Here is a 26,885-nt window from a genome sequence, read left to right as displayed (position 1 = left end):
TTCCAGGGAAGGGAGAAAGAGAAGCGGAGTGCAAGAAATTTGTAAAGGATTTGATCTGGAAGATGCATTTATTATTTCCATTCATATCATTAGCACCTAGTCATGTGGTCACACCTAACTGCTGCCAGGGAAGCTCAAAGGTAGCCTACCTAGGTGACCATGAGCTCAACTAAAACTCATTTTAGTGGATACTGCAAGACGTTTGGCAGTCTCTGACATTCAGTCCAGGCAGAGCAGCAAGAACAAAGATGAGAGGAAAAACTTGTTACAGCTTAGTCATGGTTTCTTCAAGATGGCCTGACTGAAGGTTTGGGCTTTGAGAATTTATAGAAAACAAGGCTGAAGAAGAAGTTCGTTCCTGTATCTGGAAAACTTTGAAAATTAGGCACGAGTAAGTAACTCAGCCACGTTGAGCAGAACCATAGCATGATAACAGTGCTTCTTAAGGAAGATTAATCTGGCATTACTATAAAAAATAGTTTCTAGAAATTATAGTTTTAGTCATTCTATATCGGTGCCCTTTAGAGGTAGAATGGTAGATATATATATAGGACAAGTGCTACAGCTCCTCCCTTTTGTACCCATATTGGGCATTCTCAGTAGATACTGGTGGTCTTTTCTCCACTGAATCAAGACATAACCCTAGAATATTTTTCTGCATAACATGCCAGGAAGCCACTACTGTTCAGCCCTTATTTACATGCAAGATAACTATTTCCCATTTCTAATCCCTGAGAAGTATGCTTCAGAATTAGACATGCTACTTAAGTTGTCATGTGGTGAGCAAAGCGTACATTTTAAGTGTTGCTTCATTTGGTATCTTCTCTGAGTTGCTTTGACTCTGCTACTCTGCAGATAACTCCAGTGTTACTTGTGTGAATTTATTTTTATTTATCCTGCTGAGGACTTGTCTTGTTTCCTGAATCTGAAGATTGCTGTTGTTCATGAATTGTGGAAAATTCTTAATCATTATTTCTTTGACTATTACCTCTTGCCCTTTCTGGTCTGTCCTTCTGGAGCATCTGTTAAACACATGTTGGACCTTCTCAGATTTCTTAATCTCTCATAGTTTATCTTTTAATCACTCTGTGCAAGCTTTTGGATAATTTCCTCAAAGCAGTTCACTTATTCTTTCTTCAAATTTGTCTGATCTTCTGTGTATCCCATTGAGGTTTTTTTTTTTTTTTAATTTTAATGACTCTATTTTTTTATTTTAGAATTTGTAATTCTTTTTAAAATCTGCCTGGACTTTTAAAAAAAGCATTGTCTTTTCTCATACTTAAGAGTCCCTTCATGACTTTAGTCATTTTAAAAGTATTGATGACCTCTCTGTCTGATGATTCTGTTGTTTTTAGATCTGCTGGCTCTTGCTCTTGGCCTTGTTTCTTTGTGAGTTCTGGTATTTGATTGTGAGCTCCTCTTCAGCAGGGCTTATCTGTGCACGTATTTTGCAGCCTTGGAAGAAGCTTTGGATTTGTTTTTGCCAAACGCTACAGGGAGTTTCTGGACCATTCAAAGTATAAATTTGAACCTCAGACCATAAGGAGGATAGAAGGGAAATTCTTTGATTTGAAAATGATTTTTTCAGCTTTTTTTCTTTTGTGTGTGTGTGAGGAAGATTGGCCCTGAGCTAACACCTGTGCCAATCTTCCTCTATTTTGTATGTGGGATGCCACCACAGCATGACTTGATAAGCAATGCATAGGTCTGCGTCCAGGATCCGAACCCACGAACCCCGGGCTGCTGAAGCAGGACGTGCAAACTTTACTATGCCACCAGGCTGGCCCCTCAGCTTTTTTCTAACCCAAAGCTCAACCCAAGTCAGATGGAATCCTTATTGTCTCCTCTACTAGCTGCTCTGGATAGCTGCCTCTTCAGTTTCTACACACACTTTGGGTTTTAGTTTGATCTTTGCTTACGGTCCCTGGAAATTTTCCTTACCTTCTTTCAAGCTTACCTATCCATTTTAATAAGATTTATGTTCTGTTTCATCCAGAATTTCTAGATGTTTGTGGCAGTAAGATTTTCAGGTTATTAGTCCAACATATAACAAAATTGAAAGCAAGTTGTCTGTTTTATTAGCATTTGGAATGAATTGCAGTGTTGGATTTATTTGTAGTGATAATATTTTTACCCCTGCAGACTCCGCTGAGATCAGAGCCCAGCGACATGCAGTTTTCCATGATGAAGACTGATGACCGAACCTCTGCTACTGAAAACACAGTAAGAATTCTAAATCAAATCCACGCCCAGATTATTCTGATAATTTTGTAGAGTATACTTTTCCTTTTCTAGGATGGCACAGACTCTGTAGTGGTAAAAAATTATAGTCCATCACTTACTAAACCATTGTAGGCCCCAGTCTCTCAGGCCTAAAAGTTAGTTTTACCGCCGTTGGCTACCTGGTATCACAGCAAACGAGGATAGCTTCCTGTTACAAGTTGGTATTGCTCCTCTCATCTTGTGATAGCAAAAACAGTGGGGGAACCTTTATGAACAGAAGTACTGATTTCCATAGGATTTTTTATTTTCATTCTATCAGATGTGGCAACTAGAGCTCTGAAAGTTGTAGTTTTTATTTTCTTATTACCTTAGATGCATTTTCCCTGCCGCATTTTAACATTCTAAAACCAGATGATTTTCACAATCAGCATGAATACATTTAGTGAAGTAATGTTTCTTCATTTCTTAAAAAGCTATTATTAAATTGATAGTGGCTTATAATTGATAGCATCTTAGAAACAAGGAAGTATATCAGAGTATTTCTCTTTTCATTTATATCCGTCACCCTTAAAGAGCCTGCATAAGTAAGACACTCTTTCCTCTCCCCAACACAATTACAGTCTCCACTGAAAATTATGGTTAAGTTCTGTCTTGTATGGGTAGCAGAGGGACACTGGTCTAGCCACATTGACCAGTGACCTGCAGGTGATGGAAAGAGTGATGATTAAAAAAAGCCAAGCTAGATTATCCACATGGGTGTAGACCTGTAATCTCAGATAGTTCAAAATCACCATGGCCTCTTAGAATGGAAGACTGTCTACACTCCAAATATGAGTCAGTTTCAATGGAACTATGTCAGACTTAATGGTCCTTTATTGCACAGTACTCTAATGAGAAGTATAGGGAATTTTTAAATGGTATTCCACCCAGCTATTTTAGTATACTTCAAAGGGTATATTGGATATGCATAAAGCCAGCCCTTCCCAGACTAGATATTAGTAAAATGTATTTTTTTAGTCACATTGTTATCTGACTAATTATAACATTTAACACATCTAAATTTGGCTCATTTGTATTCATAAATTAGGTTCAGCTGTTTGAATTTGCTTATTGGTCTTTTCAGGCAGTACTGAATAATTCATTTTGCAATCTCTTAATTTTTTCTGGCAGATAAGTGTGGTAGTTGGCAAGAAAACTTTGTTTCTTTTTAATCTGAATGAACCAGATAGCCCGGTTGATCTGGAATTTCAGCAGCGCTATGGCAACATTGTCTGCTATAGCTGGTATGTACTGAAGGCTCGTTACAGAAAGATATCCATGTGCTTTTCCTTACTAATTATATTTAATTTTTGCCAGTAGCATTTTCACTTCTATATATAACATTTTCTGGATTACAGACTATGATATAGTACATGAAACTACCTAGAATATCATCTGGCACATAGGCCCTTGATAAATTATATTCTCTACTTCCTCAGTTTCAATGTACTTGCTTATTTACTGTATTGCCAGTGAGAGTGAATTTCCCTTTTTGCTGTATTATTGTCTTTGTTACTATAGGTATGGTGATGGCTACATCATGATTGGTTTCTCACGTGGAATTTTTGTGGTCATTTCCACTCATTTTCGAGAGATTGGTCAAGAGATATTTCAGGCTCATGACCATAAAGATAGTCTAACCAGTATTGCAGTATCACAGACCCTTAACAAAGCTGCTACCTGTGGCGATAACTGGTAAGTTATATTCACAAATTCCCAGGAAAGCTCATATGAGGAGTATTCAACAGTCAACAAGACTTTGATAGCTAACGTGAATCTATCAACCATACTTTCTTGCACTCTTAGAACGTGCTTGCAATTGAAACTTTCTAACACTCCTTTATTTCTCCCTTTAATACTCAGGGCAAAACCCAAAATACTAAATGCATACTGAATACAAAACCTAAAATAGAGTGTGCTTTAAAAATCAATCTTAAGAATAAAATAGGCAGTTCCGGGTACCGTGGAGTAAGCCCTCTCCACCCTCCCTCTCACTGAATGCAGTTATAAAACCTGGGAAGAATGCATGGAATAGCTATTTAGGGACTCTGAGAATCAAATAGTAGCAGGCAGATTGGAGAGGAAGACCAGAATTTGAAGTACCACCGAACCAGCAGTGAGTCTCCCATTTGTCTTCTGGTCTCTCTCAGGACTCAAGGCAACCCAAAATCCAGAAGTAGGCACCAGAGGATAGACAGAGAGAGCTCTGAGAGAAGCCCTCTAATTCTGGCTCAAGTTGCAGGAAAGAGAACTCCTAACACTCACAGAGAGTTGGGGAAATCTCCCAATTTTCTTTCTTTTTCTTTCTCTGTTCTCTCATACCTCCGCCCCTAAGCAATCTCACCATGGCAGTGGCAGCAAGGACCCACAGGCACCTAAAATTCTGATGGAGGATAACCCTCCTCTCCAATTAGAGGAGCTGTGGTCCCAAGAAGGTGGGGCAAACCCCTGTTGCTTATTTTTCTCTCTCTCCTCCCACTGCTTAGCTGCAGGTGTGGGTGCAGTTATGGGAAGTACAAGGCAGAACAGGGTACCCAGAGTCCCAGCTTTCCTGCTAGAAGACCAAAAACGGGAGCCGCAGGGAACCAGAAAATACTGGGGAGATCCTGGCGAGGGAGGAGCTCTGGAAAGCAATCCTATAAAGATACTTGTGATCCCCCTGAGTTGCATATGCATGTCTCCTCCTAAAGGTTTTGAGAACTGAACTAAGGGATAGATCATGGCCCGGGTACTATACTGGCCACTGAGTGGGCCAGGCAGGGACATATCTGAATACCACTGCAAAGGCTTTGAAAATGGAACTGACATTTAAACCATAATCCACAGACGGCTAGTTGAAACTTGTGGCCTGAAACCAACCGAGTTGATTGCCTGGTTGAAAAAAAGAAAAATTAACCTTCTTCAGGATTTAAACAAGACACAGAGTCTCCTAACATAATATTCAAAATGTCTAGAATGTAAGCCCAAATTAGTAGATGTATGAAGAATCAGGAAAACTTCAACTCGCTTAGAAAAAGGCAATCAAAAGATGCCAATGCCAAGATAATGCAGATAGCAACTATTATAAAAATGCTCCAAGAGGTAAGGGCTAGCATTCTCAAAACAAATGGAGACGTAGTCTCAGAAAAGAAATAGAACCTACAAAGAAGAACCAATTGGAAATTTTAGAACCAAAAGATATAATTAATGCTGTGTACTTAATAGCAGAATGGAGGTTACAGCGTAAAGGGTCAGTGAACTTGAGGATATATTAATAGAATATCCAGTCTGAACACAGAGAATAAAAAGATTGGAAAAAAGTAAACAGAGCCTTAGGGACCTGTGAAACAGTAACGAAAGGTCTAACATTTGTGTCATAAGAGTCTCCGAAATAGTAGCTGAAAACTTCTCACATTTGGCAAAAGACATAAACCTATATATTATAGAAGCTCAACAAATCCACAAAAGGATAAATCCAAAGAAATCTAGGCCCAGACACATCATAATCAAACTGCTAAAAACTCCAAAGGAAAAACCTTGAAAGTAGCCAGAGAACAACAGTTTGAATGACAGTGGATTTCTCACCGTAAACCGTAGAGGACAGAAGCATTACAACATTTCTAAAGTGCTGAAGGAAAAGAAGTGTCACCTGAAATTTTGTATCCAATGAAAATACCGATCAGTAATGAAGGTGAAATAAACGTTCTCGGATGCAAAAATGAAGAGAATTTATTGCTAGCAGATCTGATCTAAAATAATTGCTGAAGGAAGTTCTTCAGATAGAAGAGAACAGATGACAGAGGAAATCTGGGGCATCAAGAATGAAGGAAGAGCAACAGAAATGGCAAATATCTTGGTACATATAACAGACTATTTTTTTCTTTTAAGATCTTTAACATACATGGCTATTGAAAGCAAAAATTATAGTATTGTCTGATAGTGTGTTCAATCCATGAAAGATGCAATACATAAGACAACTACAACATGAAGGGGAGATGGTAAAGTTCTTATATGTGATAAGATTTCTACATTCCACTTGAAGTGGTAAAATATTGATTCTGAATAGACTATGAGAAATTAAGTATGTATATTGTAATCTAGAGCAACCACTAAAACTATGTGAAGAAATAATACAAAAACAATAGATAAATTAAAATGGAATACTAAAAAATGTTCAAATCTAGAAGAAGAAAGGAAAAACAGAACAAAAGACAGAAAGAACAAGTAGAAACAAATAAAAAACATATCAATAACTATGTTAAATGTAAATGACAAAGTTATTAGACATAGACTATTAGAAAGGAATTTTTTTTTCTTTTTAAAGATTGGCACCTGAGCTAACAACTCTTGCCAATCTTCTTTCTTTTTTTTCTGCTTTTTCTCCCCAAATCCCCCCAGTCCTTAGTTGTATATTTTAGTTGCAGGTTCTTCTACTTGTGGTATGTGGGATGCCGCCTCAGCTTGGCCTGACAAGCGGTGCCGTGTCCACGCTCAGTATTCAAACCACTAAAGCCCTGCGCTGCCAAAGCAGAGCACACAAACTTAACCACTCGGCCACGGGGCCTGCCCCTAGAATGGAATTTTTAAATGACCCTATTATATGCTGTCTATGAGAAACTCACTTCAAATATTGTGATATAACTAGGTAAAAGTAAAAGGATGGAAAAAGATCATTCAAACACTAATCAAAAGGAACCTGGGGTGGCTATATTGATACCAGACAAATGGGAAAGAAAATTACCAGAGATAAACAGGGGTATTGCATATTGTTCAGATAAAATAATGCTAAATGAGTATGCACCTAACAACAGAGCGCCAAAATACAAGACGTAAAAACTGACAGAATTGAAGGGAAAAATAGACAATTTAACAATAATAGTTGGAGACTTCAGTACCCGGCTTTGAATAATGTATAGAACAACTAGACAGGAGATCAACAAGAAGATAAAAGACTTTGTTCTGAATTTGTCAAATTAACACTTATTAAGTGAAGCACAGGGTGCCGGATGGTGAGCTGTGGTTCAACAACACACAAGAGGAATTGAAATAGAGAAGTTTATTATTCAAATGTCTGGAGGAAGTACCTGGCAGGCCTCAAGGGGCCTCACAGGGAGGTCAAGGCAAAGTGCAGACAGAAAGAGACAGGACTTGGGGCACATGCCTTTAATAGGATTCATGGATGGTCTACTTTAGGGTTCCTGAGCTAAGGTTGGAGTCAATTCAAATCAAAAAAGCAGGGTTTGTTAAGCTCCATGGGGGTCTTATCTAAGGGGCACATATGGGGAAGGCGCTGGGAGGCAGGGGAGACTGTTGATCACTAGGGCTGTTGGGGAAGTCATGTCAGGAACTTATGTTTGCTGTGACTCTGTGGGCTGTCTCGGGCATGTACTTGCATAAGGGGCTGGTGTCAGGTTAAGGTCACTCTGCCTTAAACTCGTTTTGTATGATTTCAAGTTTAAATCTCTAAACATAATGTAATCACACTCAATGTAATTACATTACACTTGATGTAATGTAATTACTCGAAATCAGTAACACAAAGATGACAGGAAATTTTCTAATCACTTGGAAATTAACCTACTTCCAAATAATTCAGGGGGTCAGAGAATAAATCTCAAAGCAAATTTAAAAATGCATAGAACTGAATGAAAATTGAAATGCAACATATCAAAATGTATGAAGCAGCAAAAGGAGTGTTGAGAAGAAAATTTATAGTACTAAATGCTTACATAGGAAAGAGAAAAGGTCTCAGATCAATAATCTAAGTTCCTACCTCAGGAAACTAGGAAGAGAAGAGCAAAATAAACCCAAAGCAGAAGGAAGGGAAAATAAAGAGGAGAAATTGATGAAATTGGACATTTAAAAATAGGAAAAAATCAAACAAAAAGCTGTTGATGTGAAAAACTAAAATTAATAAACCTCTAGCTAGAATGACTAAAATAAAAGAAGACACAAATCCACCAATATTAAGAATGAAACAGGAGTATCACTACAGATCTGGAAGCCACTAAGAGGATAATAAAGGAATACTACTAACAACTTTACACTCAGAAATTTGACAACTTAGAAGATATGGAACAAGTCTTCAAAAACCGTTAACTACCAAAACTCAACCCAGATGAAATAGATGATCTGAATTAGCCCTGTGACCATTAAAGAAATTGACTAGTAGTTGTAAAGCTCCTGAAAAATAAATCCCAGGTCCAGATAGTGTCAGTGGAGAATTCTACCAGACATTTAAAAAATAATTAGCATCTATTTTACAAAATCTCTTCATAAAATAAAAGAGGAAGGAATGCTTCTTAACTTATTTTGTAATGCTGATATTGCCCTTATGTCAAAATCAAAGAGAGTATAAGAAAAAGAAAGCAAACTACAGACCAATACCTCTCATGAACTTGGACACAAAAATCCTCAATAAAATTTAGCAAACTGAATCCAGCAATGTGTAAAAAGAATTATAGCTCATAACCAAGTCGGATTTATTCCAAGTATGCAAACTGGTTTAACATTCAAAAATCAATGTAATTACTATAATGACAGCTAAAGAAAAACCACATCACATCAATTGATACACAAAAAATATTTTATAAGATCCAATACCCATTCATGATAAAAATCTCAGCAAATTAGGAATAAAGGGGAATTACCTCAACTTGTTAAAGAACATCTACAAGAAATCTATAGCTAACATCATGCTTAATGGTGAAAGAATGAATGCTTGACTCCTAAGATTGGGAACAAGGCGAGGATATCCACTCTCCCTACTCTAACTCAACCTAATAGTAGAAGTTCTAGCCACTGCAATAAGGCAAGAAAAAGAAATAAACCACATCTAGACTGGAAAGAGAGAAGTAAAACTATGTCTATTTGCAGATGATGTGATCATCTGTGTAGAAAATCCCAAGGAATCTACAAACAAAAAAACTCCTAGATCTAAAATAAGTGAGTTCAGCAAGGTTGCAGGATACAAGATCAACACACAGAAATCAATCACATGTCTATATACTAACAATGAATGTGTGGAAACCAAATTAAAAATATAATACCATTTTTAATCACTCCAAAGAAAATGAAAATTGCATAGTGCTGCTGAGAGAAATCAATGAAGACCCAAATGAATAGAGAGATATACTGTGTTCATAGGTTAGAAGATTCAATATGGTAAAGATGTCAGTTCTCTCCAAACTGATCTATAGTTTTAATGAAATTCATATCAGAATCCCAGCATGTTTTTTTGTAGATATAGACAAGTTTATTCTAAAATGCATATGCAAAACGATGTTCTAAAATAGCTACAAGCAATCTTTAAAAAAGAGCAATAAAATGAGAAGAATCATTCTACCTGATATTGAAGTTTACTGTATAGCTGCAGGAATCAAGACCATGTGGTATTGGCAAAGGGAAAGACAGAGAGATCAATGGAACAGAATAAAGAAGCCAGAAATAAACCCACACAAATATGTACAACTGACTCTTGACAAAAATGCAAAAGTAATTCAATAGAATTAAAATAGCCTTTTCAACAAATGGTACTGGAACAATTGCACATCCATAAGCAAAAAAGAAATGAAGCTGAAGCTAAACCTTACACCTTAATCAAAAATTAACTCAGTGGGGGCTGGCCCCATGGCCAAGTAGTTAAGTTCGCGTGCTCTGCTGCAGGTGTCCCAGTGTTTTCATCAGTTCGAATACTGGGCGCGGACATGGCACTGCTCGTCAAACCACACTAAGGCAGAGTCCCACATGCCACAACTAGAAGGACCCACAACTAAGAATATACAACTATGTACCAGGGGGCTTTGGGGAGAAAAAGGAAAAAAGTAAAATCTTTAAGAAAAAATTAACTCAGTGGATCATGGAGTTAAATGTAAAATACAAAAATAAATGTAACATTTTTACATAAAAACGGAAAATCTTCTGGATCTAGGGTTAGGCAAAGCATTCTTAAATTTGAAACCAAAAACATGATCTATATGAGGAAAAATTGGTAAATTAGGCTTCATCAAAATTAAAAACTTTTTCTCTGTGAAAGATTCTGTTAAGAGAATGGACAGATAAGCAGTAAAGTGAGAAAAGATATTTGCAAACCACAGATCCAATAGAGGACTAGTATCTAAAATATATAAAGGGTTCTCTCAAAAGTTAAAAAACCAAACAATCCAGTTAGAAAATGGGCAAAAGACATACATTTCAACAAAGAAGATATACAGATGGTAGATCAACACATGAAAAGGTGTTCAACATCATTAGCCATTAGAGAGATGCAAATTCAAACACAATGAGGTATTACTGCAATCTATTAGAATGGCTATAGTTAAAAATAGTGACAACACCAAATGCTGACAAGGATCAGGAGAAACTGGATCACTCATACATTCCCGGTAGGAATATAAAATGGTACTGCTACTCTAGAAAACAATTTGGCAGTTTCTTAAACTGAACACGCAATTACCATATGGCCCAGCAATTGTAGTCCTGGCCACTTTTCCCAGAGACATGAAAACTTATGTTCACAGAGAAACCTGAATATGAATGTTTATAGCAGCTTTATTTGTAATCGTCAACAATTAGAAACAATCCAGATGTCCTTCAGTGGGTGAATGGTTAAGAAACTGGTACATCATCCTATGAAATACTACTCAGCAATAAAAAAGATCAAACTATTGATGCACACAACAACTCAGATGAATCTCCAGAGAATTATGCTGAGTGGAAAAAAGCCAATCCCCAAAAGTTGTACACTGTATGATTCCATTTATATAATATTCTTGAAATGATAAAATTATAGAAATGGAGAACTAGTGGAGGCCAGGGGTGAGGGATGGGGCTGGGTGGGGAGGAAGGAGGTACGTGTGTTTATAAAAGGGCAACACGAGGGATCTTTCCGGTGATAAAACTGTTCTGTATCCTGACTGTGGTTGGGGATCTCAGGAATCTCACATGTGATAAAATTGCATAGAACTAAATACACATGCATGTGCACACACAAAAGAAGTCCAAGTAAAACTGGGGACATCTGAATAAGATTCGTGGATTGTGTCAATGTCAATATCCTGATTATGATATTATACTGTAGTTTCTCAAGATGTTACCACTGGGGGAAAAGGTAAAGGGTACACAGGATCTGTCCATATTATTTCTTACAACTGCATGTGGGTCTACAATTATGTCAAAAGACAAAGTTTAATTAAATGAAAACAATGAAGGAAAATATATAAAGGGAAAACACTGGGAGGAAGGGGATGGAGGAAGGAAGGAAAGAGAGAGGAAAAGAGACAAGGAGGAAAGAGATATCACAACTATTAGGTCCCAAAATGGTGCTACACAGCTTTCATTTGCATCAGCCAACTTACTCTCTCCAGTAACACTATGAAGTAATATTATGCCCCAATTTTCCAGAACTTTCAACCTGTGCCTCATGATTCCAAATTGAATGCTCTTTCTATTACACCTCACTTCTTTTTATGTGAAAGAACTCTGAGTGGTGGGGGGAGCACATTGCAAAGAGAAACCCGTTTCATCTTACAGTAATTAATACTGCGCAGGAGAATGTTTTCCTACTCAAACTTTTCTTCAGGACAATTTAAGCCTCCTTGTTCCTGAAGCTGTAGATCAGAGAATTAAGCTGGGCACTGCCCCCCACCCCCCAATTTAAGATATAATTAAATATAGAAATTATAATAGCTTTTTGTTTTAACCCAATAGATCGTCCTGTACATCCCTTTTTGTAGAACACTGACCTGTTCCATAGATTGTAATTTTTTGGGAACTAAAACAGTTTTACTTAATGCTTATATTTAAAATATATTTTTCTTATTTTTCAGCATTAAAATCCATGACTTGGCAGAATTAAAAGACATGTATGCTATAATCAACCTGGATGATGAAAATAAAGGTACTTATTTTTCTGAAGCAGATTGACATTTTATCAGTGCAATTACACAGAGGAATGTTTTTGTTATTGTATGATTTGCCTTCATTATAGGAGGAATAAAATTAACACCCTTCACTAGAGTGCCCTAAAATGGCCTCCTTATTTTAGTAATTCTGTTGAGTCATGCTCCTTGACTGGAAGGGTATAAGTCCACTTTGATCCAAACATTTATAGTGATTTTTATCCCATTTCCAATTCTCTTCTTACATATTTTCTCTTTGAGCCAGTATTGAATGAATCAGTGCTTGTGTTCATATGCCAATCCTGGGTGAATTTCCTAGTTCCAAATAAAGACCATTGAAACTATTAAAGAAAACATTTGAAGATTTTTATGCTTCTGGGTGCTTAAGTGAAAATATTTGTTTGTTTGCCTGCAACAGTACATTTGTTTTTGAATAATCTTTTATTTTGTCAATTATTTCAGGGTTGGGCACCTTGTCCTGGACAGATGATGGCCAGTTGCTGGCCTTGTCTACCCAAAGGGGCTCACTCCATGTTTTCCTGACCAAGCTTCCCATACTCGGGGATGCCTGCAGCACAAGGATTGCATGTCTCACCTCTCTCCTTGAAGTCACTGTAGCCAACCCTGTTGAAGGAGTATGAAAATGGTGTTATTTTTATTTTATTAATAAAGTCAAATCAGGTTTAGCAGTTGATTTACTGCTGTTACTTTTCTGTGTTATAGGAGCCACCAATCACAATTTCCGTTGATGTGGAACCCAACTTTGTAGCAGTAGGACTTTATCATCTAGCTGTGGGAATGAATAACCGAGCTTGGTTTTATGTCCTTGGAGAGAATGGCAAGTCTAAAAGCAGTTGTTGTTTTCCTATCTAACATAGCATCTCTGTTACTACTTGGGAAGCACTGAAAGTTTCCTTTAAGACCAAGTCTTTCACTCTTTTTTTCTTCAGACATCTCTTTCTTAGCTTAAATGGTTTTGTGAATCCTCTAAAAAATGTCCTAATTTTGGGGAAGGTTTTATTCTTTACCTTTGTAGTGAAGACAGCATAGCACAGTGGCAGAGTATGACCTTCAGAATTAGGCCCTGGATTCAAATTCCCCTTCTGCCTCTCTTAGCTGCATGTAGACTAAGTCTTTACCCCTTGAGCCTTCGTCTACTCATCTGGGAAACAAGGATGCTTCTACTTGTGAGGAAAATTAAATGAAATAAAACATGCGATCTGCTGTTCCGTAATGACTTTCTTAGGCACTTCTCCACTGGTAGGTACTTAATAAATGTTAGTTTCCTCCCCCCTTTTATTCTTTGAATAATGACCATTAGCATCTGAGGGAGCCTTGCTTTTTCTTACCCTCCCTCCTGTCTCCACCCCTTTCCCACTGGAGGTCAGATACCCCTCAGGAATAGAGCAAGCCTGAGAGTTATCCTCAGGTAAAGTACACTATTAAGAGTAAACCATTATTGTCACTACGGTTTAATTTTTGGTTATTTCGCATGTGATTTTATTTTCTATTTCTCTGTTGCATGTGAACAATTATGGAATTCCTGAGGGCAAATTTATATGACAACTAAGATTTTCTTTAGAATGGCTAATATAAAGATTTTAAGTTCAGAATGTTCTTGTAAAGGCATACGTTTAAAAATTATTTGCAAATCTTTATATAAGATAAAGTTATATTTTAATTGTTTTCTTTAAATTGCTACAGGCGTGAAAAAATTGAAAGATATGGAATATCTGGGGACAGTAGCTAGCGTTTGCCTTCATTCTGACTATGCCGCTGCGCTTTTTGAAGGCAAAGTCCAGTTACATTTGGTAAGTAAAATTTTGATGTCCTGGAGGCCTGCTCAGTTAAATGATAACGATAAACGGCCTAATGTCTAATTATCAAGAACTATAATTATCAGGAAGCAACTTTGTACAAACTAGCTAGAAAGCCGGGTATGGATGAAGTTTAACAAAACTCTTGCCTTGTGTATGAGACATTCAGTTAACTTTCAAGCTCTATTCCCCAGAAACCTGGCAAAGTATCAACTGTGCTACTCGCAACATTGATTAAGGTAAAAATGACCCTGTTGGTAATTTGCATCTAGAAGGAACTATAAATTAACTATAAAAATCTGATTGACTATTTAAAAAACTATAAAAATGCATTGACCTATATTCGGGCATGTCGCTTGCTAGGACTCCTCAAAACTATGCCTATTAAGTCGTTCAAAAGATATTAGCACCTGGAAGATGGGGCTTCTAAACCAGGGCATCTCCCATATCTATTTCTTGACTCTTTGCATCTGGGAGGCCAAAGAAATTAGCTACTAGACAGCTGCAGAGCCTGCTGTGAAGACTATGCCCGCCGAAGGGCCTTGTCTAATGCTGCCCCGCTAGCAAGCTGCGCTTCCTGTCCGATAGCTTTCTGAGTAAACTGGTCTCTGGTAGTCTGGCGAGTCTGACCGTTTAATTGAACAAAAGAAAAAGACGCTTTCTACCCTCTAGATATTGCAGACCAGGTTTACCCAAGTATATGAGCCATTATTATTCTTGATGTTTTAGATAGAAAGTGAAATGTTGGACGCTCAAGAAGAACGTGAGACTCGACTTTTCCCAGCAGTGGATGATAAGTGCCGTATTCTGTGTCATGCCTTAACTGGGGATTTCCTCATCTATGGTACAGATGTACGTATGTCTTCTTTAATACAGAACATAAGGAATTGCCAATTTTTACTTTGTAATATAATGTATTTATTATATATAAATGTATTATATATTATGTCACATAAATATAATATTTATAATTATATAATATAAATGTATGAAAACATGTACTTACGTAGAGCACATAGGTAATGTTATTTGCTAGTATCAAGTGCTTTTTTGATTATAAGCAATTTTGATGGCATAGTGAAAAGGGCAGACTTTGGAGTCTGGAAAATCTGGGCTCAAATACCAGTTCTCTGACTTGCTAGCTGCTGCTTAACCCCGCCAAGCTTCATTTTCCTAATCTAGAGACCTTAAGGTTTAATTTGATGATGAATCCAAGATACCTCATTCAACTTTATACCTCCAGTACCTATATTTAGTAGGCACTTAATAAATATTAAAATTAATTGAATGTTGACAATCCCATTTTACTTTGTTGGTCTTTTGAACCCTATACCTCTAAGTATTATATTAGCCACATGGACTTAAAATATAGTAATAGCATCTTATATTTGTAAAATGTTTTCAGAGTTTTCAAAGCATATCATACCTCTTACCTTGTTTATTCTCTAAAAGAATCCAGCAAAGTTGGTAGAAAAAGCATTGCTTTCCACATTAGAAAAACAATTACTCACTGTTTCAAAGGTTTCATTTTCTCAATGAAATTATTTTTTTAAAAAGAGCATGTTTTAAAACATGCTTATTACCATAAGAGAGAGTCTTTCAAATTTAAATTAAACCTAAAATAATTAATCTTTGTGCTGTTATGGTAAAGTAGGTCTCGTGTATCAGGTAAAGTGGTAAGTGATACAGTAAATTTAGTAAATACAATAAATTTATATGACACATAGTTTATAAAGCCCTGATCTCACTTGTTTTCTCTCATGGGCTCTGTAAAATAAGCAGGGAAATTTTAGAGATGAGGACACTGAAGACTGAGAAGCTAGTAAATTTGTAGCAGAGGTGGAACTTGAATAAGATTGCCTAATGGAAAATCCACTGTGCCACACAGCGTTTTGAAATAAGAATTCAAAGTGTAGCAGCCTGCCAGTAAAGCTGCATTTATCTCTACCTCTTGCTTTTTATTTCTTTATTGAGGTATAATTGACGTATAACGTTATGTTAGTTTCCAAGTGTACAGCATCATGATTAAATATTTTTGCAAAATGATTCGATATATTGCAGGATGATCACCGCAATAAATCTAGTTAGCATCGGTCACCACAGATAGTTATAAATTTATTTTTCTTGTGGTGTATCCCATTCTTGAGTGATTCTGAAGATGCTGAGTTTTATTTTTTAGTAGCTTTATTAAAGTATAATTGATATACAATAAACCACACTATTTAAAGTTTACAATTTGATAAGTTTTGACATGTGTATACACCTGTGAAACACCATCAACTCAGTCAAAACAGTGAACATATCCGTCACCCACAAAAGTTTCCTCTTGCCCCTTTGTGATTCCTCCTTCCCGTCCCTCCCCACTCAGTGCTTTCTGTCACTATAGATGAATTGGTATTTTCTAAAGTTTTATATAAATGGAATCATATAGTATGTACGCCTTTGTGTCTGGCTTCAGTATAATTATTTTGAGATTTGTCCATATTGTTGTGCATGTCAATAGTTTATTCTTTTTTCTTGCTGAGTAGTGTTCCATAGTACGCATATGTCATAATTTGCTTATCTGTGAACGTATGGATGGACATTTGGGTTATTTGCAGTTTTAGTTATTTGCAAATCTGCTATAATTATTTGTGTTCAAGCCTTTGTATGGACATATACTTTCTTTTCTCTTGCATAAATACCTAGAAGTGGAATGGCTGCATCATATGGCATGTGTATGTTTAACTTAAGGAATTGACAAACTGCTCTCTAAATTGGTTGTCCCACTTTACATTCCCATTAACGGTGTGTGAACATTCCGGTTCCTCTGCATCCTCACTGACACTTGATATGGTCAATCTTTCTAATTTTAGCCACTCTCAGAAGTGTGTAGTGATCTTTCATTGTGATTTTAATTTGCATTTTCTTAATGGACAAATCATGTAGAGCATCTTTTCATATGCTTCTTTGCTGTCTGTATGTCTTTTCTCCTATGTTTTCTCCTAGAAGTTTTATAATTTTATGTTTTACTTTTAGGTCTGCGATCTTTTTTTTTTTTTTTTTGAGGAAGATTAGCCCTGAGCTAACATCTGCCTCCAATTCTCCTCTTTTTGCTGAGGAAGACTGGCCCTGAGCTAACATCCGTGCCCATCTTCCTCTACTTTATATGTGGGACGCCTACCACAGCATGGCTTTCCAAGCGGTGCCATGTCCGTACCCGGGATCCGAACCGGTAAACCCCAGGCCACAAAACGGAACATGCGCACTTAACTGCTGGCCACCAGGCCAGCCCCTGGGATCCATTTTAAGTTAATTTTTGTTTATACTGTGAGGTGTTGATCAAAGTTCATTTTTTTCGATATAAATATCCACTTGTTCAGCACTACTTACTGAAAAGACTGTACTTCCTCTGGTGCATTGTCTTTGTGCGTTTGTCAAAAGTCAATTGTCCGTAAATGTGTAGGTCTTTTTCTGGATTCTCTGTTCATCCCATTCGTCTATTCGTTTGTCTTTACACTGATACCACACTCTTTTGATTAGCTTTATAATAGGTCTTGAAATCAGATAGTGTTAGCCCTCCAACTTTGTGTTTCTTTTTCCAAATTGTTTTGGCTATTCTCAGTCGTTTGCATCAATTTGAATTTTACAATAAGCTTGTCTATTTTTATAAAAAGCCTGCTGGGATTTTTATTGGGATCATGTTGAACTTAACGATCAATTGCCATCTTAACAATATTGAGTCTTCCCATCTAAGAATATATCTCCATTTATTTAGGTTGTCTTTCACTTCTCTTAGCAATGTTTTGGACTTTTCTGTGTACAGGTTTTTCACCTATTTTGTCTGATTTATACCTAAGTATTTCTTATTTTTATACTTTTGTACATGGTATTGCTTTTTAATTTCCGTTTCTGATTATTCATATCTAGCATACAGAAATGCAATGGATTTTTGTATGTTAATCTTGTATACAGCAACCCAGCTAAACTCACATATTAGTTCTAATGGTTTTCTGGTAGATTCCATTGGATTTTCTATATAGATGATCATGTCGTCTGCAAATAAAGATAGTTTTACTTCTTCCTTTCCAATCTGATGCCTTTCATTCCAATACATTGTTGAACAGGAGTGTTGAGAGTGGGTATCTTCATCTTGTTCTTGCCCATTAAGTATGACGTTAGCTGTACATCTTTTACAGATGCCTGTTATCAGGTTGAAGAAGGGACTAGGAAGAAGTCCCTTCTATTCCTAGTTTGCTGAGAGTTTTTATGGATGTTGGATTTTATCAAATACTTTTTCTCCTTGTATTGAAATGACCACATGGGTTTTCTTTTTTAGTTTGTTTATAATTTGTGAATTATATTGATTAATTTTCCAGTGTTAAGCCAACCCAGCATTCGTGGAATAACTCCCACTTGATCATTATATATTCTCCTTTTTATACATTATTGAATTCATTTGCTAAAATTTTGATTAGAATCTTTACATCTGTGTTCATGAGGGATATTGTTCTGCTGTTTTTATATAATGCCTTTGTCTGGTTTTAGTATCAGGGTAGTGCTGGCCTCATAGAATGAGTTTGTCACCTTCAATTTTCTGGAAGAGTTGACTAGAATTAGTATTATTTTTTTCCTTAAATATTTGGTAGACTTCACCAGTGAAGCCTATCGAGTGGTCAAGCAATTCCTAAGGAGCAGTTCCATGGTACCTGCTAGGTTGGCTTGCTGCAATTCAGCCAGTAAAGAGAAAACAAACCCAAAAGGATGTAGACAGCAAAGGCAAGGTCAGCATGATAGCAGCTCCCCACATCCCTAGCCCCACAGGATGCTACCAAACTGGAGGGGCTAGATGCCCCTCTGGGTGATGGGTCACTATATTGTGGAGGACAGCCAAGCAGTTCGTACTCTGCAGCTATAGCCTAAGGAAAGCGAGCTGGACAGTCTCATGCGTCATTGGAAATAGGGAAGTCACTGAGAAACTGCTTCATGGAAGCTTCCCACAAGATAGAGAGGTGGATGAGAAATGACTTTGTGACAGTTTTTCACAAGACTGCCTATCTCACCATGCTCCTGGGAAGATAACAGAGCATTCTGCCAAGACATGGGTCAGAGTATAGTTGAGCCTTGCCTCTGTGGCCTACGTGGAGATTGCAAGGTCGCCAGGGTCCCATGGAGAGCTGTCCTACAAAGCCATCTGGGCCTGGAGTTTTCTTTGTGGGAAGATTTTAAACTACAAATTCAATTGCTTTAATAGATATCAGGCTGTTCAGGTTGTCTGTTTTCTTCATGAGCGAGCTTTGGTAGTTTGTATCTTTCAAGGAATTTGTCTATTCCTCTAAGTTATCAAATGTATAGGCATAAAATTATTCATAATATTCCTTATTATCCTTTTAATATTTGTAGAATCTCTGGTAGTCACCTATCTCATTTCTGATTTTGCTAATTTGTGTCTTGTCTTTTTTCCTGATTAGTCTGCCTAGAGGTTTGTCAGTTTTGTTGGTCTTTTCAAAGAACCAGCTTTTTGCTTCATTGATTTTTCTCTGTTGTTTTTCTGCTTTTTATTTTATTGATTTCTGCTCTGCTCTTCATTTCCTTTCTCCTGGTTATTTTGGCTTTAGTTGTTGTTCTTTTTCTAGTTTCTTAAGATAGAAGCTGAGTTCCTTGGGTTGAAACCATTCTTCTTTTCTAATGTACTCCTTTGCTGCTGGAAGCTTTCCCCAAGTGCTACCTTAGCAGCATCCCACAAATTCTGATATGGTGTGTTTTCATTTTTATTCAGTTCAAAATACTTTTAATTTCTTCTTTGACCCATTGGTTTTTTAGAAGTCTGCTGTTTCAAACAATCGAGATCTTTGCAGAGATCTTTCTATTACTGATTTCTGATTTAATTCTGTTGTGGTTAGTGAACAGACTTTGTATGACTTAAGTCCTTTTAAGTTTGTGAGACTTATTTTATGGTACGGAATATGATCTGTCTTGGTAAGTGTTCTTTTGTACTTGGAAAGAACGTGTATACTCTTCCAGAATGTCAATTAGATCAAGTTGGTTGGCAATGTTCAAGACTTCTATATTCTTTCTGACTATATATACTTGTTCTATCAATTATTTAGGAAAGAGTATTGAAAACTCAGATTACAAATGTGAGTTTGTTTGTCTTTGCGGTTCTATCAGTGTTTTGCTTTATGTATATTGAAGCTCTGTTATTAGGTGCATAACCATTTAGGATTATTATGTTCTCTTGATAAGGTAGCCCCTTTATCCTTTATCCCTGGTAATAGTCTTTGCTCTGAAATCTATTTTGTCTGATATTAATACAGCCATTACTGTGTTCTAGAATGTTATCCTGGTATATCTTTTTTCATTCTTTTATTTTTAACCTATTTGTGCCTTTATATGTAAAATGTTTTTCTTAGAAGCAGCATATAATTGGATATCACAATCTGACAATCTCTCTGCCTTTTAATTGGGGATGCGTAGATTTTTGAATTAATGAGATTATCTGTATGCTTAGGTTGAGTCTGTCATCTTGCTATTTGTTTTCTATTTGTCTCATCTGTTCTTTGTTGCCTTTTTCCTCTTCTTTTGCCTTCTGTTGGATTTTTTTTTTTTTTTTTTTTGGTGAGAAAGATTGACCCTGAGCTAACATCCATTGCCAATCTTCCTCTTTTTTTTGCTTGAGGAAGATTAGCCTTGAGCTAACATCCATGCCAATCCTCCTCTACTTCATGTATGGGATGCTTCCACAGCATGGCTGACGAGTGGAGCAGGTCCACACCTAGGATCTGAACCCACGAACTCAGGCCACCGAAGCAGAGGGTTCAGAACTTTAACAGCTTGGCTGCGGAGCCAGCCCCTGGATTGTGTATTTTTTATTATTTGATTTTATCTCATTTGTTACATCTTATTAGCTACCACTGTTTGTTATTTTAGTGGTTGTTTTAGGTTTTGTAGTATGCGTCTTTAACTTATCACCAGCTACCTTCAAGTGATATTATACCACTTAAGGTATAGTAAATAGTATATGTACATTTATTAGAATAGTGTTTGTCCATTTCTCCCTTCCTAGACTTCGTGCTATTGTTGTCATACCTGTTACTTTTACAGACATTATAAACCCCACAATACCTTGGCGTTAGTTTTGTTTAAACAGTTATCTTTTAAAGAGATTTAAATATAAGAAATATATATTCATCTGTGTAGTTACCATTTTTGGTGTTCTTCATCCTGTTACGTAGATCTGTAGTTCCAGCTGGTATCGTTTTTCTTCTGCTAAAGGTCTTCCCGTATCATCATTTGTAGTGCTCTTCTGCTGGTGATGAACTCTTTATTTAGCTTTTGTGTCTGAAAATGTCTCTATTTCATCTTCATCTTTGAAAGATATTTTTGCTAGATTTAGAATTCTGGGTTGAAAGTTTTTTTCTTTCTTTCTTTCATGTTTTCTTTTAAAGATGTTGCTGCACTGTCTTCTTACTTGTGTTATTTCCAGTGAGAAATCTGTCATCCTTATCTTTCTTCCCCTATGTGTAAATCTATCTTTTTCCTCCATCTGCTTTTAAGATTTTATCTTTATCACTGGTTTTGAGCAAGTTGATTGTGATGTGTCCTGATGTAGTTTTTTTTTCATGTTTCTTGTGCTTGGGGTCATTGAGCTTCTTGAATCCAGAGGTTTTTCGTTTTAATCAAATTTGAAACATTTACAGCTGTTATTTCTTCAAAAAATTTTTTTCCATCTTCTCACTCCCCACTTTAAAAACTCCAATTACATGTGTATTATGCCACTTTAAGTTATCCCACAGTTGATGCTCTTTAAATTTTTTTGAATTCGTTTTTCTCTTTCATTTTGGGTAATTTCTACTGCTTTATTTCAAGGTCACTAGTCTTTTTGTCTGTAATGCCTAATCTGCCATTAATCTCGTCTAATGTATTTTTCATTTCAGACATAGTTTTCACCTGCAGAAGATCTATTCAAGTCTGTTTTTGTTTCTTCCATGTCTCCACTTAACTTTTTAAACATATGAAATACAGTTTTAATAATTTGTAATGATCTTGTCTGCTGTTCTGATATCTAGGTCAGTTCTGGGTCATGTTTGATTGATTAATTATTCTCCTCATTATGGGTCATGTTTTCCTACTTCTTTGCGTACCTGGTAATTTTACCTTTTGGGCTGCTGGATATTTTTGTATTCCTAAAACTATTCTTGAGCTTTGTTGTGGGATGCAGCTAATTTACTCGGAAACGGTTTGACCCTTTTGAATCTAGCTTTTCTGACTTCCTAGGCAGATGTGAAACACTGCTCAGTCTACAGCTAGTTATTTCCCACTTCTGAAGCAAGACCTTCCTGAGTACTCTGCCTGGTGCCCTGTGAATGACGAGTTTTGCAATCTGGCTGTTGGGAACAGTGCCTGTTCCCAGTCCTGTGTGAGTGCCGTCACTGTTCCCGCTAATCCTTTTGGATGATTCTTTCCAGCAGATTCTGGCCTCGCCAGTTTTCTCATATATGTGCAGTGATCAGTTCTCCATCAAAGACTCAAGAGGGACCCTCTGTAGTCTCCAGGCCTCTCTCTCTGTGCAGCTTTCTCCTCTCTGATAGTCCTCCCTGCAAAGTCTAGCCACCATGTTCTCCCCAGGCTGTCAGCTCAAGCTACTCAACTCAGGGAGTCACACTCCGCCTGTGTTCCTCTCCCTTTGCCATGGCTTGAAAACTCTCTCAAGGGAAAAAGGGGAGCAATCATAGGACTTACCTCAATAGGACTTACCTCATTTGTTTACCATCTCTCAGAGACCACTGTCCTCTGTTGCCTTATCCCAATATCTTGAAAACTGTTTTTTCATGTTTTTTGTCTGTTACTTTTGGTTGTTTGGGGTGGGAAGGTTAAATCCAGTTTGTTACTCCATCTTGGCTTAAACAGAAGTCCAAGATGTTATCATGTATTTTTATTTTAATTAAACTTTTTATCTTGAGATCATTGTAGACTCACATGCAGTTGTGAGAAACAATACAGGGAGATCCTGTATTCCCTTTTCCTAGTTTCCCCCGATGCTCACGTTATATTATATATCACACCCGGGATATTGACATTGATAGTCAAGATACAGAGCAGTTGTATCACTGCAAGGATCCTTCATGTTGCTGTTTTATACCCACACCCACTTCCCTCCTGCCCCCACCCATCCTTAATCCCAGGTAACAAATAATCTATTTATTCTCCATGTCTGTAGTTTTGTCACTTTGATAATGTTATATAAATGGAATCATATAGTATATAACCTGTTGGGATTGGCTTTTTTCACTCAGCATAATTCTCTGGAGATTTATCCGAGTTGTTGTATGTATCAATAGGTTGTCCCTTTTTACTGATGAGTAGTATTCCGTGGTATGGATATACCAGGTTGTTTAAGCATTCATCCATTAAAGGACATCTGAATTTTTCCCAGTTTTTGACTATTACAAATGAAGCTTCTATGAACATTCATATACAGGTTTTTGCTTGAACCTAAGTTTTCATTTTTCTGTAATAAATGCCCAGGAGTAAATGTGAAGATACCAGTTCACATCCACTGTGATGGCTATAACCAAAAAGTCAGTTGGTGAGGATTTAGAGAAATCAGAACCCTTATGTACTGCTGGTAGGAATGTAAAATGGTGCAGCTGCTCGGGATAACAGTCTGGCAGTTCTTCACAAGGTTAGACAAGGAGTTACCAAATGACCCAGAAATTCTGCTCCTAGGGATACCCAAGAGAAATGAAAATACATGTGCACACAAAACCTTATACATGAGTGTTCATAGCAACATAGTAATAGAAAAGGTAGAAACAACCCAAATGTCCATCAACTGATGAATGGATAAATAGCATATGGTATGTCTATACAATGGAATATTATTTAGCAATAAAAAGGAATAATATCCTGACACATACTGCAACATAGATGAAACTTGAAAACATTTTGTTAAATAAAAGAAAGCAGTTACAAAAGATCACGTATTGTATGATTCCATTTCTATGAAATGTCCAGAGTAGTCAAATCTATAGAGACAGACCAGGGGGTTGGGGAAAATGAGAAATGACGACTAAATGAGGCATCTTTTTGAGGTGATAAAATGTTTTAAAATTGATTGTGGTCAAGTGTTATACAACTCTGTGAATATACTAAAAACCATGGAGTTGTAGATTTTAAGTGGGTGAATTATATGGTATGTGAGTGATATCTCAATAGTCTATTAAAAAATGAAACTGTAGGCATCCTTATCAGTTAGGCATATCTGTGTGGGTCTATTTCTGGCCTTTCTGTTCTATTCCAATGATCTGTGTGTCTGTCTCTCCACCAATACTACACAGTCTTGATTACTGTAGCTGTAAAAAAAAATTGAAATTGAATAGACAATTTTCCCACTTTATTCTCTTTTTTCAAAATTGTTTTTAGCTATTCTAGTTCCTTTGTTATTTCATATAAATTTTAGAATAATCTTGCCTATATCTACAAAAAATTTTGTTGAGATTTTTATTGGCGTTATATTAAACCTCTATATCAGTTGGACAGAATTAACATGTTTACTGTGATGCCAATCCATGAACACAGACTACCTCTCCAATTATTTAAATCTTCTTTGTCTTCTATGATTTTGTAGTTTTCAGCATACAAGTCCTGTGCATGTTTTGTTAAATTTGAAAATTTTGGTGTCTATATGTTCATTGCTAATATATAGAACTACAGTTGATTGTATCAGGTGGTTTTTTGTTTTTATTTTAAACTTAATTTTATAATTTATTGATAGCAAAAATGTTTAAAATAACGTGATTCAAAAGTTATTCTTAAATAATAAGGGTATTTTCTGTAAGTGGAAAGTCTGAAAGTCAATTAAGCTTTAATATCTGAGAATTTTAGAATCCATAGACTATTGAATCACATGTACATTCTCATTTCGCTTATTTTCTTGGGTCTGCACCTTGTGCCTATAGTAAGTATTCTCAGAGTCTTCCTTCATTTTTTCTCTTCAGATTACAAGTATGTTTAACATAAATGCTGAAAGTCAACATTTTCTTGACAACCTTTTATATTTCCATGACTGGATTTTTTTCTAGACTGGTGTCATTCAGTATTTCTACATTGAAGACTGGCAATTTGTCAATGATTATCGACATCCTGTCAGTGTGAAAAAGATTTTTCCTGACCCAAATGGGACCAGATTAGTTTTCATTGATGAAAAAAGCGATGGATTTGTCTACTGTCCAGTAAGTCTAGAAAAGTTTTTAAATGCTTGTTTTTAAAGAATGCACCATATGAAGAAAACTGCTTTTAAAATATATTTCATATATAAAATCCTCTTAAACATCGCCGAGGATTATAGTACTTTGTTATCATGTTTGTAAGACATTTTCATGACTGTTTACATCAAGAAAACTTTTTCTGTTATTCTGCAACTTTTTATGGTGTCAGCCCCAGAGAGATTTTTTTCATGGAAAACGTTATTGTATTCTGTACCACTTTTAATATTATTTACTGCGCAGTATCATGGTGTATCATCATGTACATGACTTTCTCTCCAGATAAGCAAAAAGCTTCAGAGGGAAGGGACTACACCCTGTCATATCTGCCCACAGGTATGGTCCCTACCACCCTGTCATATCTGCCCACCTTAGTTGATTTTCCTCTTTCCTTAAAAATGCTGGACGCAAAGAAAAGGTATTTTTGTATTAGATGATTAAAAACAGATGGACCCATTTTTAGAATCAGTTACTATTATTTTTAAACATCCTTGGCTTTTTTGAAAATAGATTTAGAAAGAGGAATTGTGGTGTTTTTACATCATTTGATGTACTTGGGTTTTTCATTTATTTTTGATATCCGGTTAATGATTTGCTGCGTTCTTGGTCACAGTCCACATAGCCTACAGCTGCTCTTGGACCCTTTAACTGCTCCCCAGGTGTCTGAGCTTTGCCTTAGTGAAGACGCCATTCGATGAAGACAGCTTTCCCCTCACCACACACTTTGCTAGATACTAAGACTTCCTTCCTTCTGTTTCTCTCCCTCTCTCTTTCTTCCTGTCTTCCCTTCCTTTCTTTCTCTCCCTATCATTTTTTATTATCTTTCTTTCTTTGACAGATATAAAAGGCTTCCACAAGAGTGCCTCTATTATTTATTCTTATTCTTATTATTTATTCTCAACCCATTCCTCTCCCAATCACAAAACAGAATAAGAAAAATGACGTAAATGTAAAGATAACCTTGAGTTCCCTCTACTTAATAAAGACATTCAGTGTGTACAGATCTGCTTTCTGTAACGGGTGTAAGCAGAGCTGCCTTGCTTGCCCTGCGCAGGTTCACTGCCAGTGGAAACTGTTGCTTAGACAGGGCACACAAGAGGTTCAGAGGGTAAATCAGGTGTCTGACAGCAGTTCAAGTCAGACCTGGGGTCTGAGTGCTAGGGAAAGGGCAGAGACCTGCCCTACCGGCCAGCCCAGTGGCATAGTGGCTAAGTTTGCACTCTCCACTTCAGCGGCCTGGGGTTTGCAGGCCCGGATCCCAGGCATGGACCCAGCACCGCTCACCAAGCCACACTGTGGCAGCTCCCTCATGAAATAGAGGAAGATTGGCACAGATGTTAGCTCAGCGACAGTCTTCCCCAAGCAAACAAGAGGAAGATTGGCAGCAGACGTTAGCTCAGGGCCAATCTTCCTCACACACACACACAGAAAAGGACTTGCCCTAAAAAATGTGATGCACTTTTCCTTCTCTTTTTACAGTTTTCCTTTCCTTAGTAATTTCTGCAAGAGAGGCTAGTATGAGCTCCCTCATGGGGTTGGGGTGAGGTTTCAGTGAGTTGATTTTTCCATACGCGTGATCAGGTTCACGGTAGCTGTTTAGCCGCTGTTAGTTAAAGCCCTGCCCTCTTTACCTCTTTACCACCCTAAACCTCTCAAGTTCTGCCATTAACTCACTTGTTGCT

General features: G+C 36.9%; 1 protein-coding gene across 1 annotated transcript in view; it reads left to right on the top strand.

The window, feature by feature from the left end:
• LOC124236990 (WD repeat-containing protein 19) overlaps window positions 1-26,885 on the top strand; it is a 91,666-nt gene that overhangs the window by 15,788 nt on the left and 48,993 nt on the right. Inside the window, exons 7-15 of the mRNA XM_046656046.1 lie at window positions 2,143-2,223; window positions 3,394-3,506; window positions 3,784-3,957; window positions 12,069-12,139; window positions 12,603-12,775; window positions 12,864-12,978; window positions 13,845-13,951; window positions 14,687-14,809; window positions 25,021-25,170. Coding sequence (XP_046512002.1) covers window positions 2,143-2,223; window positions 3,394-3,506; window positions 3,784-3,957; window positions 12,069-12,139; window positions 12,603-12,775; window positions 12,864-12,978; window positions 13,845-13,951; window positions 14,687-14,809; window positions 25,021-25,170 — 1,107 coding nt within the window. The remainder of the gene's footprint in view (window positions 1-2,142; window positions 2,224-3,393; window positions 3,507-3,783; window positions 3,958-12,068; window positions 12,140-12,602; window positions 12,776-12,863; window positions 12,979-13,844; window positions 13,952-14,686; window positions 14,810-25,020; window positions 25,171-26,885) is intronic.

This window comes from Equus quagga, chromosome 3 (assembly GCF_021613505.1).
Source record: "Equus quagga isolate Etosha38 chromosome 3, UCLA_HA_Equagga_1.0, whole genome shotgun sequence".
NCBI lineage: Eukaryota > Metazoa > Chordata > Mammalia > Perissodactyla > Equidae > Equus > Equus quagga.
Note: the sequence above shows the minus strand (reverse complement) of the source record. Positions and strands in the feature narration are given on the sequence as shown.